The following is a 17,546-nucleotide window of genomic DNA, read 5'->3' on the forward strand; positions in this document are numbered from 1 at the left end:
GAGTGCCTGTATGTGGCAGTCCAAAAAAGTTTTCAAACAACAGGAGCAGGTAGGTGGTCCTCCAGAAAAATTACATAGATTGAGTGCCTGTATGTGGCACTCCCAAAAATTGTTTAAAACAGAGGACCGGGTAGGTGGCCCTCCAGAAAAATTAAATACATAGAGTACTATAGCCAGAGACAGTTGGCCCTGGCAAAAAATAGCCAGTTTCCTCTGCTTTAGTGTACAAAGAGGAGGAGAAGGAGGACAATGAGGAGGAGGAGTGCATACATTATTCAGGTTCAGCTTCTTTCACCTGGTGGAGAATGAAAATCCAGAGAAATCCAGGCTTTATTCATCTTGATAAGCGTCAGCCTGTCAGCGCTGTCAGTGTACGCTTATCGGTGATGATGCCACCAGCTGCACTGAAAACCCGCTCGGACAACACGCTAGCGGCAGGGCAGGCAAGAACCCCCAGGTTTTGAAACCCAGTAGTTGTAGGGAGCTGTGTGATCATTTAGGACGATGGTATGGTCAGCTACGTACTCCCTCACCATCTTTCTGTAAAGATCAGCCCTACTCTGCCGAGACTGGGGACAGGTGACAGTGTCTTGCTGGGGTGACATAAAACTGGCAAAGGCCTTGTAAAGCGTACGCCTGCCAGTGCTGGAAAAGCTGCCTGCTCGCCTACTCTCCCTCGCTACTTGTCCCGCAGAAGTACGCCCTCTGCCGCTAGCGCTGTCAGAAGGGAAATACTGTTCAGCTTGTGCACCAGGGCCTGCTGGTATTCATGCATTCTCACACTCCTTTCCTCTCCAGGGATGAGAGTGGAAAGATTTTGCTTGTACCGTGGGTCCAGGAGAGTGAATACCCTGTAATCGGTGCTGGAATAAATTCTTTGAACGCAAGGGTCACGGGATAGGCAGCCTAGCATGAAATCTGCCATATGCGCCAGAGTCCCAACACGCAAGAATTCACTCTCCTCACTGGCCTGACTGCCCATTTCCTCCTCTTCCAACTCCTCCAACTCCTCTTCTTCTGCCCATACACGCTGAACAGTGAAGGACTGAACAATGGTCCCCTCTTCTGTCTCGCCAACATTCTCCTCCTCTTCCTCCTCATCCTCTTCCACCTCCTCCGATATGCGCTGAGAAACAGACCTAAGGGTGCTTTGGCTATCAACAAGGGAATCTTCTTCCCCCGTCTCTTGTGACGAGCGCAAAGCTTCCGACTTCATGCTGACCAGAGAGTTTTTCAACAGGCCAAGCAGCGGGATGGTGAGGCTGATGATGGCGGCATCGCCACTGACCATCTGTGTTGACTCCTCAAAGTTACTCAGCACCTGACAGATATCAGACATCCACGTCCACTCCTCATTTTAGACTTGAGGAAGCTGACTGACCTGACTACCAGTTCTGGTGGAAGTTGACATCTGGCAGTCTACAATCGCTCTGCGCTGCTGGTAAACTCCGGATAACATGGTTAATGTTGAATTCCACCTCGTGGGCACATTGCACAACAGTCGGTGAGCGGGCAGTTGGAGGCGGCGCTGCGCTGCCCTGAGAGTGGCAGCATCTGTGCTGGACTTCCTGAAATGCGCACAGATGCGGCGCACCTTCGTGAGCAAATCAGACAGATTGGGGTATGTCTTGAGGAAACGCTGAACTATGAGATTTAAAGTAAACCTACCACTTGAAGTGGCAGGTTTCCGAAGAAAACACCGAGCACTGTTGCTTAGCGATGGCACTGCTGCTGTGCCTAGAGCTACCGACTGATGGCGCCATGCCCACGGATGGTAATTCAGAGGAGGAGGTGGAGGAGGGGTGGGAGGAGGAGGAGGCATAGTAGGCCTTTGAGACCTGTACCGAGGTAGGCCCCGCAATCCTCGGCGTCGCCAGTATATGACCAGCCCCAGGGGCAGACTCGGTCCCAGCCTCCACCAAGTTAACCCAATGTGCCGTCAGCGATATATATTGGCCCTGCCCGGCAGCACTCGTCCACGTGTCCGTGGTCAGGTGGACCTTGTCAGAAACGGCGTTGGTCAGGGCACGGATGATGTTCTCTGACACGTGCTTGTGCAGGGCTGGGACGGCACATAGGGAAAAGTAGTGTCGGCTGGGGACCGAATACCGAGGGGCGGACGCCGCCATGAGGTTTTGAAAGGCCTCGGTCTCTACCTGCCTATAGGGCAGCATCTCCAGGCTAAGCAACTTGGAGATGTGGACGTTGAGGGCTTGGGCGTGTGGGTGGGTTGCACTATACCTCCTTTAGCGCTCCAGCGTCTGGGGTATGGAGAGCTGAACGCTGGTGGATGCTGTGGAGGATCGTGGAGGCGAAGATGGGGTTTTCGCACGGATGGTGTTTGGGCCGGGGTCCTGGGCAGGGGGCTGACTAGCAGATGACACAGGGGAAGGAGCAGTGGTGTGCCCGGCCGGAGGTGAACGGGCTTGGTGCCATTGAGTGGGGTGTTTAGCATTCATATGCCTGCGCATACTGGTGGTAGTTAAGCTAGTAGTGGTGGAACCCCTGCTGATCCTGGTTTGGCACAGGTTGCACACCACAGTCCATCGGTCATCCGGTGTTTCTTTAAAGAACCTCCAGACTTCTGAAAATCTAGCCCTCGCCACGGGAGCTTCACTACGGCCAACATTTGGCGCTGATGCACCAGCTCTGGCCCTGCCTCTCCGTCTGGCCGCACCACTGCCTCTTCCAACCTGTTCTGCTACAGGAATCGCCTCCGTCTCAGAAGCACTGTGTTCACCCGGCCTATCAACCCAGCTTGGGTCTGTCACCTCATCATCCTCCGATCCCTCAGTCTGCTCCCCCCTCGGACTTACTGCCCTGACAATAACTTCACCACTGTCTGACAATCGTGTCTCCTCATCGTCCGACACCTCTTTACACACTTCTTCCACTACGTCAATAATGTCATCATCACCCACAGACTGCGACCGGGGGAAAACCTGGGCATCGGAAAATAGCTCAGCAGCAGCCGGACAAGTGGTTTGTGACTGTGGGAAGGGTCCAGAAAACAGTTCCTCAGAGTATGCCGGTTCAAATGCCAAATTTTGGTGGGAGGGGGCAGACTGGGGGGAAGGAGGCTGAGGTGGAGGAGCTGGAGGAGTGCCGATTTCGGTGACATGGGTGGACTGCGTGGAAGACTGACTGGTGGACAAATGGCTAGAAGCATTGTCCGCAATCCACGACATCACCTCTTCGCACTGTTCTGGCCTCAACAGTGCTCTACCACGAGTCCCAGTAACTTGAGACATGATGAACCTAGGGAGTGTAGCTCTGCGGCGTTCCCCTGCTCCCCCATCAGCAGGTGGTGTTTCACCCCGCCCAGGACCACGGCCTCTGACCCCTGCAGTAGTTGGACGCCCATGTCCACGCCCTCTACCCCTAGCCCTCGGGTTAAACATTTTCCAAATTAAAGTGTAAACTTTTAATTTTTTTTTTTTGTGTTTATTTTTTTTATTTTTTTTTAACAAAACGATGCTATCCTATTGCTATGGCTAGTTTCTAACCTACACTGACAGCACACAACTGGGTTTTGTGCTGTGCCTGATGAGTTTGAGCTATAAAATGAAATAAAGGAAAAAAAAAATAAATCAGCAGACTCTGCCTAATTCTAATCAAACCCCTAATAAATTGTCCCACTTCGGTGTTTGAGGTGGATATGCGTTTCACTAAGAGCTAAACACAACGGTCGCAGGTCTCCCAGCAAATTCTTCACAATATGGTACTAGCTGCACTACTAATGCCAGCAAGCCCAGCCACAAGCAAACAAAAAAAAGGAAAATATAACGCTATTGTAGGCCTAAGTAAGCCGTTGGGGTTCTCCTATGGCTATTTTCTAGCCTACACTGAAAGCACACTGCTTTGCAAGATGAGTTTGAGCTATAAAATGAAATAAAGGTAAAAAAAAAAAATAAATCAGCAGACTCTGCCTAATTCTAATCAAACCCCTAATAAATTGTCCCACTTTGGTGTTTGAGGTGGATATGTGTGTCACTAAGAGCTAAACACAACGGTAGCAAGTCCCCCTGCAAATTACTCACAATATGGTACTAGCTGCACTACTAGTGCCAGCAAGCCCAGCCACAAGCAAATAAAAAAAAAAATGTATAACGTTATTGTAGCCCTAAGAAGGGCTGTTGGGTTCTTGTAGAATCACTCCTGCCTAACACTATTCTAATAGAACACCCTAACGCTTTCCCTGACCAGCAGCAGCTCTCTCCCTAGCGGCATCCAGACACAGAATGAACCGAGCAGCACGGGCAGGGGCTAGTCTATTCCAGGGTCACCTGATCAGGCCAGCCAACCACTGCTATCGACGTCTACGGGTACCACGTCATGCTGGGTGGAGTGCAGAGTCTCCTGGCTTGTGATTGGCTCTGTTTCTGGCCGCCAAAAATCACAACGGCGGGAGATGCCATTTTCTCGAGCGGGCAAAGTTCGAGTACTCTAATGCTCGAACGAGCATCAAGCTTGGACGAGTATGTTCGCTCATCTCTAGTCATGACGCCTGTGTCACTGATTAGAACGGAGCGACGCAGCAGCCGGAAAGGGGGTCTTAAAGAGGCAGGCGCGATTTATTTAGCTGGTGGGCGATTCGGCCATTAACGGCGCCCGAATCGCCCACTTTAGAGCGGCGAATTTCACCGCCCTTTATAGGGATCCGCATTCTGCCGCCTAAGGCGAGATTTTCATCTCTCCTCATGGCAGATGCGGCCCTGAATGGGTTCATACTAGCACAACAGTGGAAAAGTTCAAGCATAGTCTCTTGACTTTAAACAAAGGATAAGAATCCAGGAGAGTCTCTGGCTCTATAAGGATAATACATTGATAATATCAATAATATTACAATACACATATACAATACACATATTACAATATTAATATTATAATACGAGGATAGCACAATCACTTGGGCCTTAACCCGGATGGCAGCAGGGATAGGCAGCACAGTCTTTTAAAACAACAGTTTAAAGTGCTAGTAAAAGGCCCAGAAGTAAATATACTGTTCGTGACGCCACTTGCAACATCCCCCATCGGGTCCTAGCCTTTTATTTTGGGCCTGGAGGCAGCCGAGGCCCAGAATACCTTCTGGGCCTTGTTATGGGGACAGAGGGCTGTCCCACAGCCTGGCAGGTCTCCAGCAGGTGGTGTGTGCAAGAAATAAGGAGGGAGAGGCTGATGTACTGGTTCTCCCTGGGGTAATCCCTGAGTGTATGTAGGATAAGTCCATGGGTAATGGATGGGGGAGCCCATGGGGGTAAACAGCCGTATTCAGGGATCAGACGGAGATAACGTTGTGCAAATCAACTTACAGTACTTTATTGAACTCCAAACAGCAGGCAACGGCCCAAAGACGATTAACATTGAATGCTGGTTACTGGAGTGGTCATGGAAAGTGGTGTACAGGAATAGTGCACCAGCCTGATAGTGAATGCAGGCTGGGATAGTTGAGGTGGAGCTGTGTCCAAATTGTGGAAGCTTCAGCTCTATCAGTTCCAGGGATTAGTTTCTGTGGTAGCACTGAAGGTGTGCTGCACACACTGGGGGCCATTTACTAAGGGTCTGATTTGCGCATTTTCGTCGGGTTTCCCGTATTTTTCCGATTTGTGCCGTTTTTCCCTGAATTGCCCCGGGATTTTGGCGCACGCGATCGGATTGTGGCGCATCAGCGCCGGCTTTCACGGGATGGAAATCAGGGCCGACGAAAACCAGACGGATTCGGAAAAAAAGTGGAATTAAAAAAAAAAAAAAAAGCGTCGCTTCACACGCGCTTACCTGTACCAGGAATAGGATAGTGAACTCCAGTGAACTCCAGTGAACTCCGACGGTCTTCAGTGCAGCAGTGAAACCTGGTGGACATCGGGCGCACGACCTTAGTGAACCGCTGGAAGACCCGAATCCTCGACTGAGAACGCGCCGCTGGACCGTGACAGGACCGGGTAAGTAAATGTGCCCCACTGTCTTTCTCTGCCCTCCTTGGGATCAGACCTGCGACTATGTGCTCTCACTGAGCAGGGGTTTTATACTCCCCCTGGTCAGGTGGTAGCACCTCTCCAATCAAACTCCAGCTTTCATAGCAGACTGATCATTGGCTAATTACATATTTCACAATTAACTGTTGCCTTACCAGGCAGTAGCTTTAAGCTGCAATCACTATGTTTCCCATGTTACAGCTTCTGACATGAGGGACACTTTCGTAACATTTACCTAACCCTTTGCATCTTTAGGGGTGTTGCATGAACAAATGTTGAACATATCAAGAAGAAACAGAAGAATAAATATTTTCTCTACCTACAGGATCAATAAAGTGAAATGGAGCGAATGGCACAGGGCAGTCACCTGTGTGCAAGAGGATGGAGTAACACAGTCAAAAGGTTTGTCAAGTGGTATAACATGCTTGGATACTTTTCACTTCATATTGTATATACATGACTGTATTGGGGCTGTGATTTGGCCATGCAAATTGCAGCCAGATCACAACCACCATAGAGGTCTATTGTACCTAATCACAGAGTGATGAGCACGTGGTATCTCACCGCACTGTGACCGAGCCCGGTACCAACACCACAAATATAGAGAAGACCCTATTCCTGGCTATTCACCCCTCCCATCGCCACCCAGGCTATGTCCTTTGGCCCGGGATACGGCCTAGTAAACCACATGCTCGTGTGCATGAAGCCTTATATACTTTAAGTAAGATTGGAATAAACAACCACAACTTTTTACAGTTTTCATCATGCAACAGCAGAAATTGTTAGCTATTTGCCCCGAAGATCTGTGCAACCAAACCTTTATGTGTGTATTTAGTACCGGCAGGACTAGAAAAAATAAACGCTTAATCGAACACTGCAGATCTGCAAGACGTACTTTATCCTGAAGAGCTACACTCACCGGCCACTTTATTAGGTACACCATGCTAGTAACGGGTTGGACCCCCTTTTGCCTTCAGAACTGCCTCAATTCTTCATGGCATAGATTGAACAAGGTGCTGGAAGCATTCCTCAGAGATTTTGGTCCATATTGACATGGCATCACACAGTTGCCGCAGATTTGTCGGCTGCACATCCATGATGCGAATCTCCCGTTCCACCACATCCCAAAGATGCACTATTGGATTGAGATCTGGTGACTGTGGAGGCCATTTGAGTACAGTGAACTCATTGTCATGTTCAAGAAACCAGTCTGAGATGATTCCAGCTTTATGACATGGCGCATTATCCTGCTGAAAGTAGCCATCAGATGTTGGGTACATTGTGGTCATAAAGGGGTGGACATGGTCAGCAACAATACTCAGGTAGGCTGTGGCATTGCAACGATGCTCAATTGGTACCAAGGGGCCCAAAGAGTGCCAATAAAATATTCCCCACACCATGACACCACCACCACCAGCCTGAACCGTTGATACAAGGCAGGATGGATCCATGCTTTCATGTTGTTGACGCCAAATTCTGACCCTACCATCCGAATGTTGCAGCAGAAATCGAGACTCATCAGACCAGGCAACGTTTTTCCAATCTTCTACTGTCCAATTTCGATGAGCTTGTGCAAATTGTAGCCTCAGTTTCCTGTTCTTAGCTGAAAGGAGTGGCACCCGGTGTGGTCTTCTGCTGCTGTAGCGCATCTGCCTCAAAGTTCGACGTACTGTGCGTTCAGAGATGTTCTTCTGCCTACCTTGGTTGTAACGGGTAGCAATTTGAGTCACTGTTGCCTTTCTATCAGCTCAAACCAGTCTGCCCATTTTCCTCTGACCTTTGGCATCAAAAAGGCATTTCCGCCCACAGAACTGCCGCTCACTGAATGTTTTTTATTTTTCGGACCATTCTCTGTAAACCCTAGAGATGGTTGTGCGTGAAAATCCCAGTAGATCATCAGCTTCCGAAATACTCAGACCGGCCCTTCTGGCACCAACAACCATGCCACGTTCAGAGGCACTCAAATCACCTTTCTTCCCCATACTGATGCTCGGTTTGAACTGCAGGAGATTGTCTTGACCATGTCTACATGCCTAAATGCACTGAGTTGCCGCCATGTGATTGGCTGATTAGAAATTAAGTGTTAACAAGCAGTTGGACAGGTGTACCTAATAAAGTGGCCTAATAAAGTGAGTGTATCTTCATAGTCTTTCCCTGCAGCTCTAAGTGACAGCTGTGGTGTAAACCAAGACCCCATTACAACTGTCACTCAGAGCACATGGGAGCGGATTTGGAGCTGCTTGGCATAGACAGCGGAAGGATTTCATCTGTAAGGGCTCCCCCAAGCAGCAGTGCAGAGCTTCAATCTTGGATTAAATTATTTTTGCTTAGCTGCTACCATGAAGGTATAGCAGGTAAGACCGAAATCAGGTAAAGACCCCACGCAGTGTCCCAGCTACAGGCCAATTTCCCTGGTCAATGTGGACACAAAATTGATGGCAAAAATATTAGCCTAGAACCTTATGCCCTTGGCGGTTAAACTCATACACTTAGATCAGACAGGCTTTTTTAACACGCTGTGAAGCCAGAAACAATACATCAAAGCCCAGTGGCATTGCTTTCAACAGATGCAGAGAAAGATTGGATATATGGATATATTGGATATATGTGGCTGAGACACTGCGTGGAATAGGCCTGAAGCATAGTATGATGCAGTGGATTTTATCTTTAAACTCCAACCCTACAGCAAAGGTGAGGGTAAATGGTATCCTGTCAGGAGATAAGAAATGGAGTTAAACAGAGTTCTCCATCATCACCTTTAATGTATGTGCTAGCATTAGAGCCATTCATTAGATGAGTTATATTAGACCAGAATATCACGGGCATAATATCCCGGGTAGAAGAAATTAAGATAGCAGTGTATGCAGACGATATATTGTTTTTTGTATCTAAACCCTGTATCTCTATCCCTAATCTTTTGCAACAATTAAAAGAATATTCCCATGTATCTATTAAAATACATTTTTCTAAATCTGAGGCACTAGCAGTAAATATGTCTCATGAAGAATCAAGGGGATTGGAGGGGGTCATTCCCCTTTAGGTGGCCAAAAGAGGGATTATAGGTCTCGGAATAAAACTGACATCCACATAATTGATATACAAATGGGTCCTTAAAATATAAGCTAATACTCACATGCACCAGGTTGATCATGGACCGGTGTTTATCTACAGGGAGAAAAAATGAAGTTTCCAGCAAGAAGACAGCAAGCAAAGATTTAGAAAACCGTAAAGAATTGATACATGTATACAAAGTATATTGGAAAATTGTATAACTTTTCACTACACAAACACAATCAATTTTTTACTGGAATGTGCATAAAGTGAACAACTCCTTTAAGTCTCCACAAGCCTACAAGGCGACCTTAATTGGCAAAGTCTCCGTACTCTTACTCCCTGAAAAACAGAATGGGCAGTTATTTGACCTCTGCCACTTTTGTTATTTAAAAAACTTATATAAACTTTCCAATTGAGTTCCTGCAATATTGTATAATTTATGCCTTTACCATCATTAAAAACACATGAAAAATGCTGGTATTTATAAAAGATTTTTTTGCTTTCTTCAGTAAAAGAAGCTGATAGCTGCTCCAGCAAACCAGCTATGGATGAAGTGGATGTATCTGGCCGAGGGGAACATCCTACAATCCTGCAGGAAAATGAAGAGGATTCAGTCATGGAAACCAGGCTTTAAGACCAAAGACCAAACACTATTTGATGACTTTGGACAAGTTCTAAAATACTAAATTACTAAAGTAATTTTTACTCTATACAGGCGGTCCCCTACTTAAGGACACTTTACTTACAGACGACCCCTTAAAGACGGACCTCTCTGCCGACTGTGACCTCTGGTGAAGCTCTCTGGATCCTTCACTATGGTCCCAGACTGCAATGTTTAGCTGTAAAGTGTCTGTAATTAAGTATTATTGATAATCCTTGGTCCAATTATAGCAAAAAATGTTGAAACTCCAATTGTCACTGGGGAAAAAAAAAAATTTGATCTGGATCTACAATGATAAAATATACAGTTTCGACTTACATACATATTCAACTTAATAACAAACCTATGGAACCTATCTTGTATGTAACCCGGGGACTGCCTGTATTTAACTTGTATAGAAACTAGCAGCTCTACCATGCAAAGGGGCGCTTGGTGATTTTGTGATTCCTGCTTCTTATATAAGCAGTAGTATTCCTCTATCCTTGATATACTAAATAGAGTACTGTGTTGGCCTCCAAATAGAAGAAAAAAAGCAGCACTGTCTATTATCACCTCATTATTGCTTCCATGATGCAGGTTGATCTTTCTGCCTCAGGCGGCGCCACCTGCTGGAGAAAGCAGGCGGCATCACAAGCCCTGTGCTACAAGTTCTCAGACTCTTCCAAAACATTCAGATTCTTCCTGCTGTAAGTTACTCTGTGGTCACTGAGACTGCTAGCAAATGTGACTAATGTCACGTTTTCAAAGTGGAGAAACAGGGGAAGAATTTACAGCTATGTGTATGATCTGTAGCGTCTGCTGCACACATAGTTGGTGTGTACAGCAGCAGTGAGCTTCGAGCAGAGTTCACAAGCCGCCCCTCTCCCTCTTCCTGTGCGCTGCTCCCGGTCAGTGTCCTCTTGCAGGAGGTATTTGGGTGAGGAATTTAGCTGTTGGGGAAAGGTATGACCTCTACTTTTCCTTTTTCTTCTGGTTTAAAATGTGCTTGAGTCGGAGCAGTGATAAAGAGGGGGGTAGTGTAATCAAATCTGCAGGAACACTGCTTACCTACAGATCCAGCATGGACGGTAAGTGTGCCTGTAGATATGTATGTAGGTATGTGGGAATAGGAGGACATATATTAGGGTTTTGTAAATATATCAGTGTGTAGAAGTGCACACAGGGGCTGGACTTTGGTTTGGATGCATTTCAAAAAACAACATGTGGCTTGTCTGTGTTACCCACTCCTCAGAGCTTTCTTCTCAGAGGTCACAGCCTGGTCAACCTGACATCAGTGGGGGGAGGGACAAGCTGTACAGGAGCACAAACATGGAGACAGCCTGCAGCTCAAACAGGTCACATGTTGTTTTTTGAAATGCATCCAAACCAAAGTCCAGCCCCTGTGACTACAACAGGATTTTGTCAGGATGCAAGAGTAAGTTATAATATACAATTATATTGTAATGCAAATGCTTAGAAAAGGCAGAAAGACATTTTTGCACTGCAGGTGTCATGGGCTTTTACAATCTGTCTTTAGTGAAAAATGAGGTCCCTGGTGACAGGTTTGAATTGTATATTTCTGCTATTCTTGCATACATGCTTTGTATCATATGTATAAGGAAATACATCATAGCAAAAATCCAAATTTTTGCTTCTATGACATTAAAGAGAACAGAAAAAGTAAAGAAGTGTGATCGTAGGCTTCTTTGGGTGTGCAGGTTTGCAAGATTAGGTATTCTGCATATGTCCAATTTAACTGCACAATTTATATACACAATTCATTTTTAATGCGAGAGACCAGGTGCCTGGTTACTGATTTTGTGCATTTCCATGCAAACACTTATGTAATCAGGCCGAGACCCCCCCCCCCCCAGCGCTTCTGTTGCATTTGTAAACTCAACACAAGCGACACCTGTGACTGCACCCTGAGAGTAATGCCACACGTGGCGTTTTGAACCCGTTTTTGGTCCGTTTTTAAGCAGTCCATCCAAAAACGCATGCGTTTTTGACCAGTTTCGATTAAGATACTTGGTAAAACCTGTAAAAAAAACGTATGTGTTTTTTAAACTGACTGCTTAAAAACAGACCAAAAATCGATTTCAAAATGCCATGTTTGGCATCACCCTAAGGGTGAAGACACACATGGCGTTTTTAGGCCGTTTTTGGGCTGTCTTTTCAGATCGTAAAAAACGCATGCATTAAAAAACGATCAATTGACCAATTATCTTAATTCAAACTGGTCAAAAACGCATGCGGCGAGTGTGCGGCCGTACACCGCTTTTTTCTATGTAGGGAGGAGGGGCCACACATGCGTTTTTTGACTGCTTAAAAAATGGGCCAAAAACGCATTCAAAACGCCACGTGTGCTATAACCCTTAGTAAATGAGCCCCATTGTGCTTTGATGTGCAGTTTTTGGTGTGGATGATTTTTGATTCCTCTTCTTCCTCCCCACTACTCGTTTTGGTTTAAAAAACTGAATACAGCACCCTCAAAATGGAAACACAGCTTTAAGCAAACTAGGTTCTAATGCAGGTTTGATTGACCACCACAGCCTTCACAGCAGATCATAATAAATTATTTTTTGGGTGGCCACTCCACAAATTCACCACAGTGTGCACTACAGTTGGGCAATATTGTATATGGGCTTGTTGGCTTTGTTTAGCAGGGCAGATATTAAGTCTCAGGGCGCATTCACACGATGCGTTGCGACGTGTTGTGCGTTGCGTTTTTGACTCATTCCACTGGCTTCAGCCTTGATCACATGCTAAGGTTACATTGCGTTTCCACTGCATCTGCTAAAACGCAATGTAACCTTAGTGTGTGATCAAGACTGAAGCCAGTGGAGTGTGTCAAAAATGCAATGCACAACGCGACGCAACGCATCGTGTAAATGCGCCCTGAGTCCAACTCGAAAGTGAGGCCACTGTGAGAACAGAGTCAATCAGTCATCTGTTATGTTACCTGTTATAAAGGCCAGCTGGTATATGGTCATGATCCACAACATGTGATTGCTGCAGTATTTGAACAGAAGCTTGTTAGGCCGTGGTCACACGTACCACTAGGCGTCCATTCATAACACGCCCTCACCCTGCACCCTAAATAACAGCCATGTTACCCTGCACCCTACATAACAGCCATGTTACCCTGCAGCCCACACAACAGCCATGTCACCCTGCAGCCCACATAACAGCCATGTCACCCTGCACCCCACATAACAGCCATGTCACGCTGCACCCTCACATAACAGTCATGTTACCCTGCACCCACATGACAGCCATGTCACGCTGCACCCCACATAACAGCCATATCACGCTACACCTTCACATAAAAGCCATGTCACGCTGCACCTCACATAACAGTCATGTTACCCTGCACCCACATGACAGCCATGTCACGCTGCACCCCATATAACAGCCATATCACGCTACACCTTCACATAATAGCCATGTCACGCTGCACCCCATATAACAGCCATATCACGCTACACCCTCACATAACAGCCATGTCACGCTGCACCCCACATAAGAGCCATATCACGCTACACCTTCACAAAACAGCCATGTCACGCTGCACCTCACATAACAGCCACGTCACGCTACACCCCACATAACAGCCATGTTACCCTGAACCCCACATAACAGCCATGTTACCCTGAACCCCACATAACAGCCATGTTACCCTGCACCCCACATAAGAGCCACGTCATGCTGCACCCCACATAACATCCACGTCACGCTGCACCCCACATAACTGCCACGTCACTCTGCATCCCACACAACAGCCACGTCACTCTGCAGCCCACATAACAGCCACGTCACCCTGCAGCCCATAGAACAGCTATGTCACCCTGCAGCCCACATAACAGCCACGTCACGCAGCACCCCACATAACAGCCACGTCACCCTGCACCCCACATAATAGCCATGTCACCCTGCAGCCCATATAACAGCCATGTCACCCTACAGCCCACATAAGTCTTGTCACACTGCACCCCACATAACAGTCATGTTACCCTGCACCCACATGACAGCCATGTCATGCTGCACCCCACATAATAGCCATGTCACGCTACACCCTCACATAACAGCCGTGTCACACTGCACCTCACATAACAGCCATGTTACCCTGAACCCCACATAACAGCCATGTTACCCTGCACCCCACATAACAGCCACGTTACCATGCACCCCAAATAACAGTCACGTCACGCTGCACCCCACATAACAGCCACGTCACGCTGCACCTCACATAACAGCCATGTCACGCAGCACCCCCACATTACATCCATATCACCATGAACTCCCACATTACTCCATGTCACCCTGAACTCCCACATTACATCCACATCACCCTGAACTCCCACATTACACATGTCAGGCTGCACCCCTACATTCTCCCCTATAACCCCCATTACATTCATGTCACACTGCATCACCACACCCCCTGTACCCTCACATCATATACATATCACAATACATCCCACAACCCATCCTCACACTGTACCCCCACGTTTTTCCCCTTGCACTGCCTCAGTATAAGTTCTCATACCTCAGCACCACACATGGCAAAAAACTATAGTCGGGTCTTCCTTTGTTGCTCCTCCACACAGGAGTCACATGGTAATGACCTCATCAAAGGTCCTTTACCATTTCCAGCTATTATCCAGGCATTCAGTAGTATGTGCAGCGCAGCAGCCACAACAGGCCATTGCCTGGCACCTGTTCCCTCAGCCATCTCGGACCTCTACCCATCCTGCCCCCCTGCTGATTGTGGCGTTAACAAAGAAAAATGCTGATCCTCCAGTGGCTGAAGAAGGGTTTTCTTAATTGAGGTCTGCCTTTACCTCAGCTCCTGTTCTCACACGGCCTGAGGCGGACAAACCATTCCAGCTTTAGGTTGACGCTTCCTCTATAGGAGCTGGAGCCATCCTCGACCAGAAAGGGCCCAATGGCTGAACACTCACCTATGGTTTCTTCTCAAAGGCTTTTTCTGTTGCAGAGAGGATCTACTCCATAGGTGATTGGGAGCTTCTGGCCATAAAACTTGCCTTGGAAGAGTGGTGTTATCTGCTGGAAGGAGCTCATCATTTGGTTTGTATCTACACGGATCACAAGAATCTCCTATACCTCTAGACCGCCCAGCATCTCAATCCTCGACAGGCTTGTTGGTCCCTCTTCTTCTGCCATTTCAATTTTATGATATACTTATTTCTAACAGAGAAGAATGTTAAGGCCGATGCTCTCTCTCTTGCCTCTGATATGATTGGGGAAGAACTGGCTCCTCGTTATATTGTTCCTCCAGAACGACTGGTTGTTGCCACTCCTGTGGATCTGCGGCAGGTTCCTCCTAGCAAGAATTATGTCCAACCTGCCCATCAGAAGAGGATACTAACTTGGGAGCATTGCTCTCGTAAGGCTGGGCACCCTGGGGTGCAGAGGTCTGCCGCTTTCATATTTTGTTACTTCTGGTGGCCAGATCTGGTCAAGGACATTTGAGATTTTACTGTGCTTTCTGTGCCAGTCATTTCTGTTCCTGCCATTGCCGAAACCCAGTTGCCCGTGGATGAACATAGCCATGGACTTTGTTACGGATCTCCCATCTTCTTCCAGTAATACAGTTATCTGGTTGGTTGGTAACAGATCATGTTTTCAAGATGTCCCACTTTGTGCCTCTGCCAGGTCTACCGTCATCTCCTCGTCTTGCCAGCCTGTTCTTTCTCCATATCTTCCGGATACATGGGCTGCGCCTGCACATTGTCTCGGGCCGTGGGGTCCAGTTTGTTTCCAGGTTCTGGCGTTCCCTCTGCAATCAACTGCAGGTTGAGCTGGACTTCTCCTCTGCATATCGTCCTCAGTCAACCAAACTCTGGGCTGCTATCTACGGCACTTTATCTCTGCTCAACAGAACAATTGGTCCTCCCTCTTACCTTTGGCGGAATTATCTTATAATTCTCTAGACTTTGAATCTGCCGGTGCTGCTCCCTTCTTTATTGTCTACTTCCATGCCCACCTCTTCCTCTTGACATTCCTTCTGATGAAGAAATGGTACAAGATCTTAGCCCCATCTGGGAGAAAACTCACCATTCTCTACTTTGTGCATCCGCCTGCACCAAAGCGCAGGCCATCAGGAAACATAGGCCTCTTCCAGTCTTCTCTCCTGGAGATAAAGTCTGGCTGTCTTTCAGATATGTCCATCTGAAGATCTCCAGCGACAAATGGTCCTCATTTTTTGGGCCCATTAGAGGTACTAAGGCACATCAATCCCGTGGCATACAAACTTCGTCTTCTTCCCACCATGAGCATCCCGAACTCCTTCCATGTCTACCTCTTAAAACTGGTCATCTTTAAACGTTTCTACTGGCAAATAACTCCTCCTGCTCCTGTGGCTTATTCCACCAATTTCTTTGAAATCAAAGAGGTCCTGGACATGAAGTTGGTTAGAGGAAGACAGTACTTTCTCATTGACTGGAACAGGTTTGGGCCAGAGGAGAGATCTTGGGAGCCCACGGACAATATCCTGGACCGTACCCTTCTGCAAAGGTTTCTTCAGACCAATGAGAGGGGGATGCCAAAGGGGGAGGTACTGTCACCAGTGCTCCTGCGACCAATGTTCCGGGTTGCAGACGCAACCATGTGCCCCTCAAGCCAGCAGCCACACTTGCCTAGCCGCGCTCCAGCGACTGTCTCCTCGCTTCAGAGTGCATCCACGCTGTCTGAAATTTAAAGGGCTAGCACACTGCTAATTAGCGCTGGCCACCTGACAACCTAGCAATGCTCAACCTCTTCCTGTGACCCCTGCCGGATCTTTGTGCTTCTATGCCAGAGAGAAAACTGTATTCCAAGCCCTTTGTGATTATCCTGATTTCCTATTGTGACCTCAATTCCGTTCCTGACTTCGCTCCTGTGCTGCCTGTCTTGACCTTCTGCCTGTCCCCGACCACACTTCTACCTCACGACTTTGTACTACACTTTGGCCGCCACCAAGGACAAAGTCGCATCTGTGGAGCAACCTGGTTACTACGGTTTTCTGGTGAAAACCGGTTGCCACTCCGCTCCCATGTGTCGCCTTACGCTATCGTCCAGTGGGTCCACCCCTGGTGCCTGACACCCACCTCCCATCCCAGGTGATGGGGATGCTGAAGGACGAAGTTAAAGAAAATAATTGTCTGGGATTGTGAGATCACAGCACTACTGGAGCTACAGAGTTCTGGGCTGATGTGGTGGTGGTGTTAAAGAAGGTGGCAGCAGTTCTCCCTCCTTACATTAGGGTATAGGAGAACTGCAGGAGTAGTTGGGGCCAGAGTAGCGGAGAAGGGGAGTAAGTTGTGGTCCAATATAAGAGTAGTGTTAGATGAGTAGTGTTAGTAGAGGCTGGATAGGAAACCAAGGTGGGTGACAATTAAGTCTGGTATATGGCTGTGGAGGACTATTTAGGGTGATCAAAGGAGGATGTAATAGAGAGGGGTTTAGAGGTATCAATGGGGATGTTAAAGTCACCCATGATGATGACGGCGAAGAAGGGAAGAAGCCAGGTGTTGAAATGATCAATAAAACTAGTGGCTGTAGATGACAGCCACTTGTATGTTACATGGAGCATCGATGTGGATGCAAGGAATTCTTAAAGATGGAAAGGTGAGAGAGGGTAAAGGTGGGAGTGGGCTGAAGGAGCAGTTTTCTGACAGGTGGATGCCAACTCAAACACCAGGTTTATTGCAGAGTGGAGGAGTGCGATAAAAGCAGAGACTGTCATAACAGGGCGCAGCAGGGGAAGCAGTGTCAGATGGGGCTAGTCATGTTTACATTAGGCTCAGAAAAGACGATTTTCTGGAGATGAAAGGGTTGTGAATACCTGCGAGTTTGTTGCATACAGAACGTGCGTT

General features: G+C 47.5%; 1 protein-coding gene across 1 annotated transcript in view; it reads left to right on the top strand.

Annotated features, from left to right (window-relative positions):
• Positions 1-10,188, top strand: part of LOC140116753 (transient receptor potential cation channel subfamily V member 3-like) — a 111,800-nt gene extending 101,612 nt beyond the window's left edge. Inside the window, exons 15-16 of the mRNA XM_072133187.1 lie at positions 6,298-6,374; positions 9,536-10,188. Of these exons, the coding sequence (XP_071989288.1) occupies positions 6,298-6,374; positions 9,536-9,660 (202 nt within the window). The 3' untranslated portion in view covers positions 9,661-10,188. The remainder of the gene's footprint in view (positions 1-6,297; positions 6,375-9,535) is intronic.
• The last annotated feature ends 7,358 nt before the right edge of the window (positions 10,189-17,546 follow it).

Source organism: Engystomops pustulosus, chromosome 2, assembly GCF_040894005.1.
Source record: "Engystomops pustulosus chromosome 2, aEngPut4.maternal, whole genome shotgun sequence".
Lineage (NCBI taxonomy): Eukaryota > Metazoa > Chordata > Amphibia > Anura > Leptodactylidae > Engystomops > Engystomops pustulosus.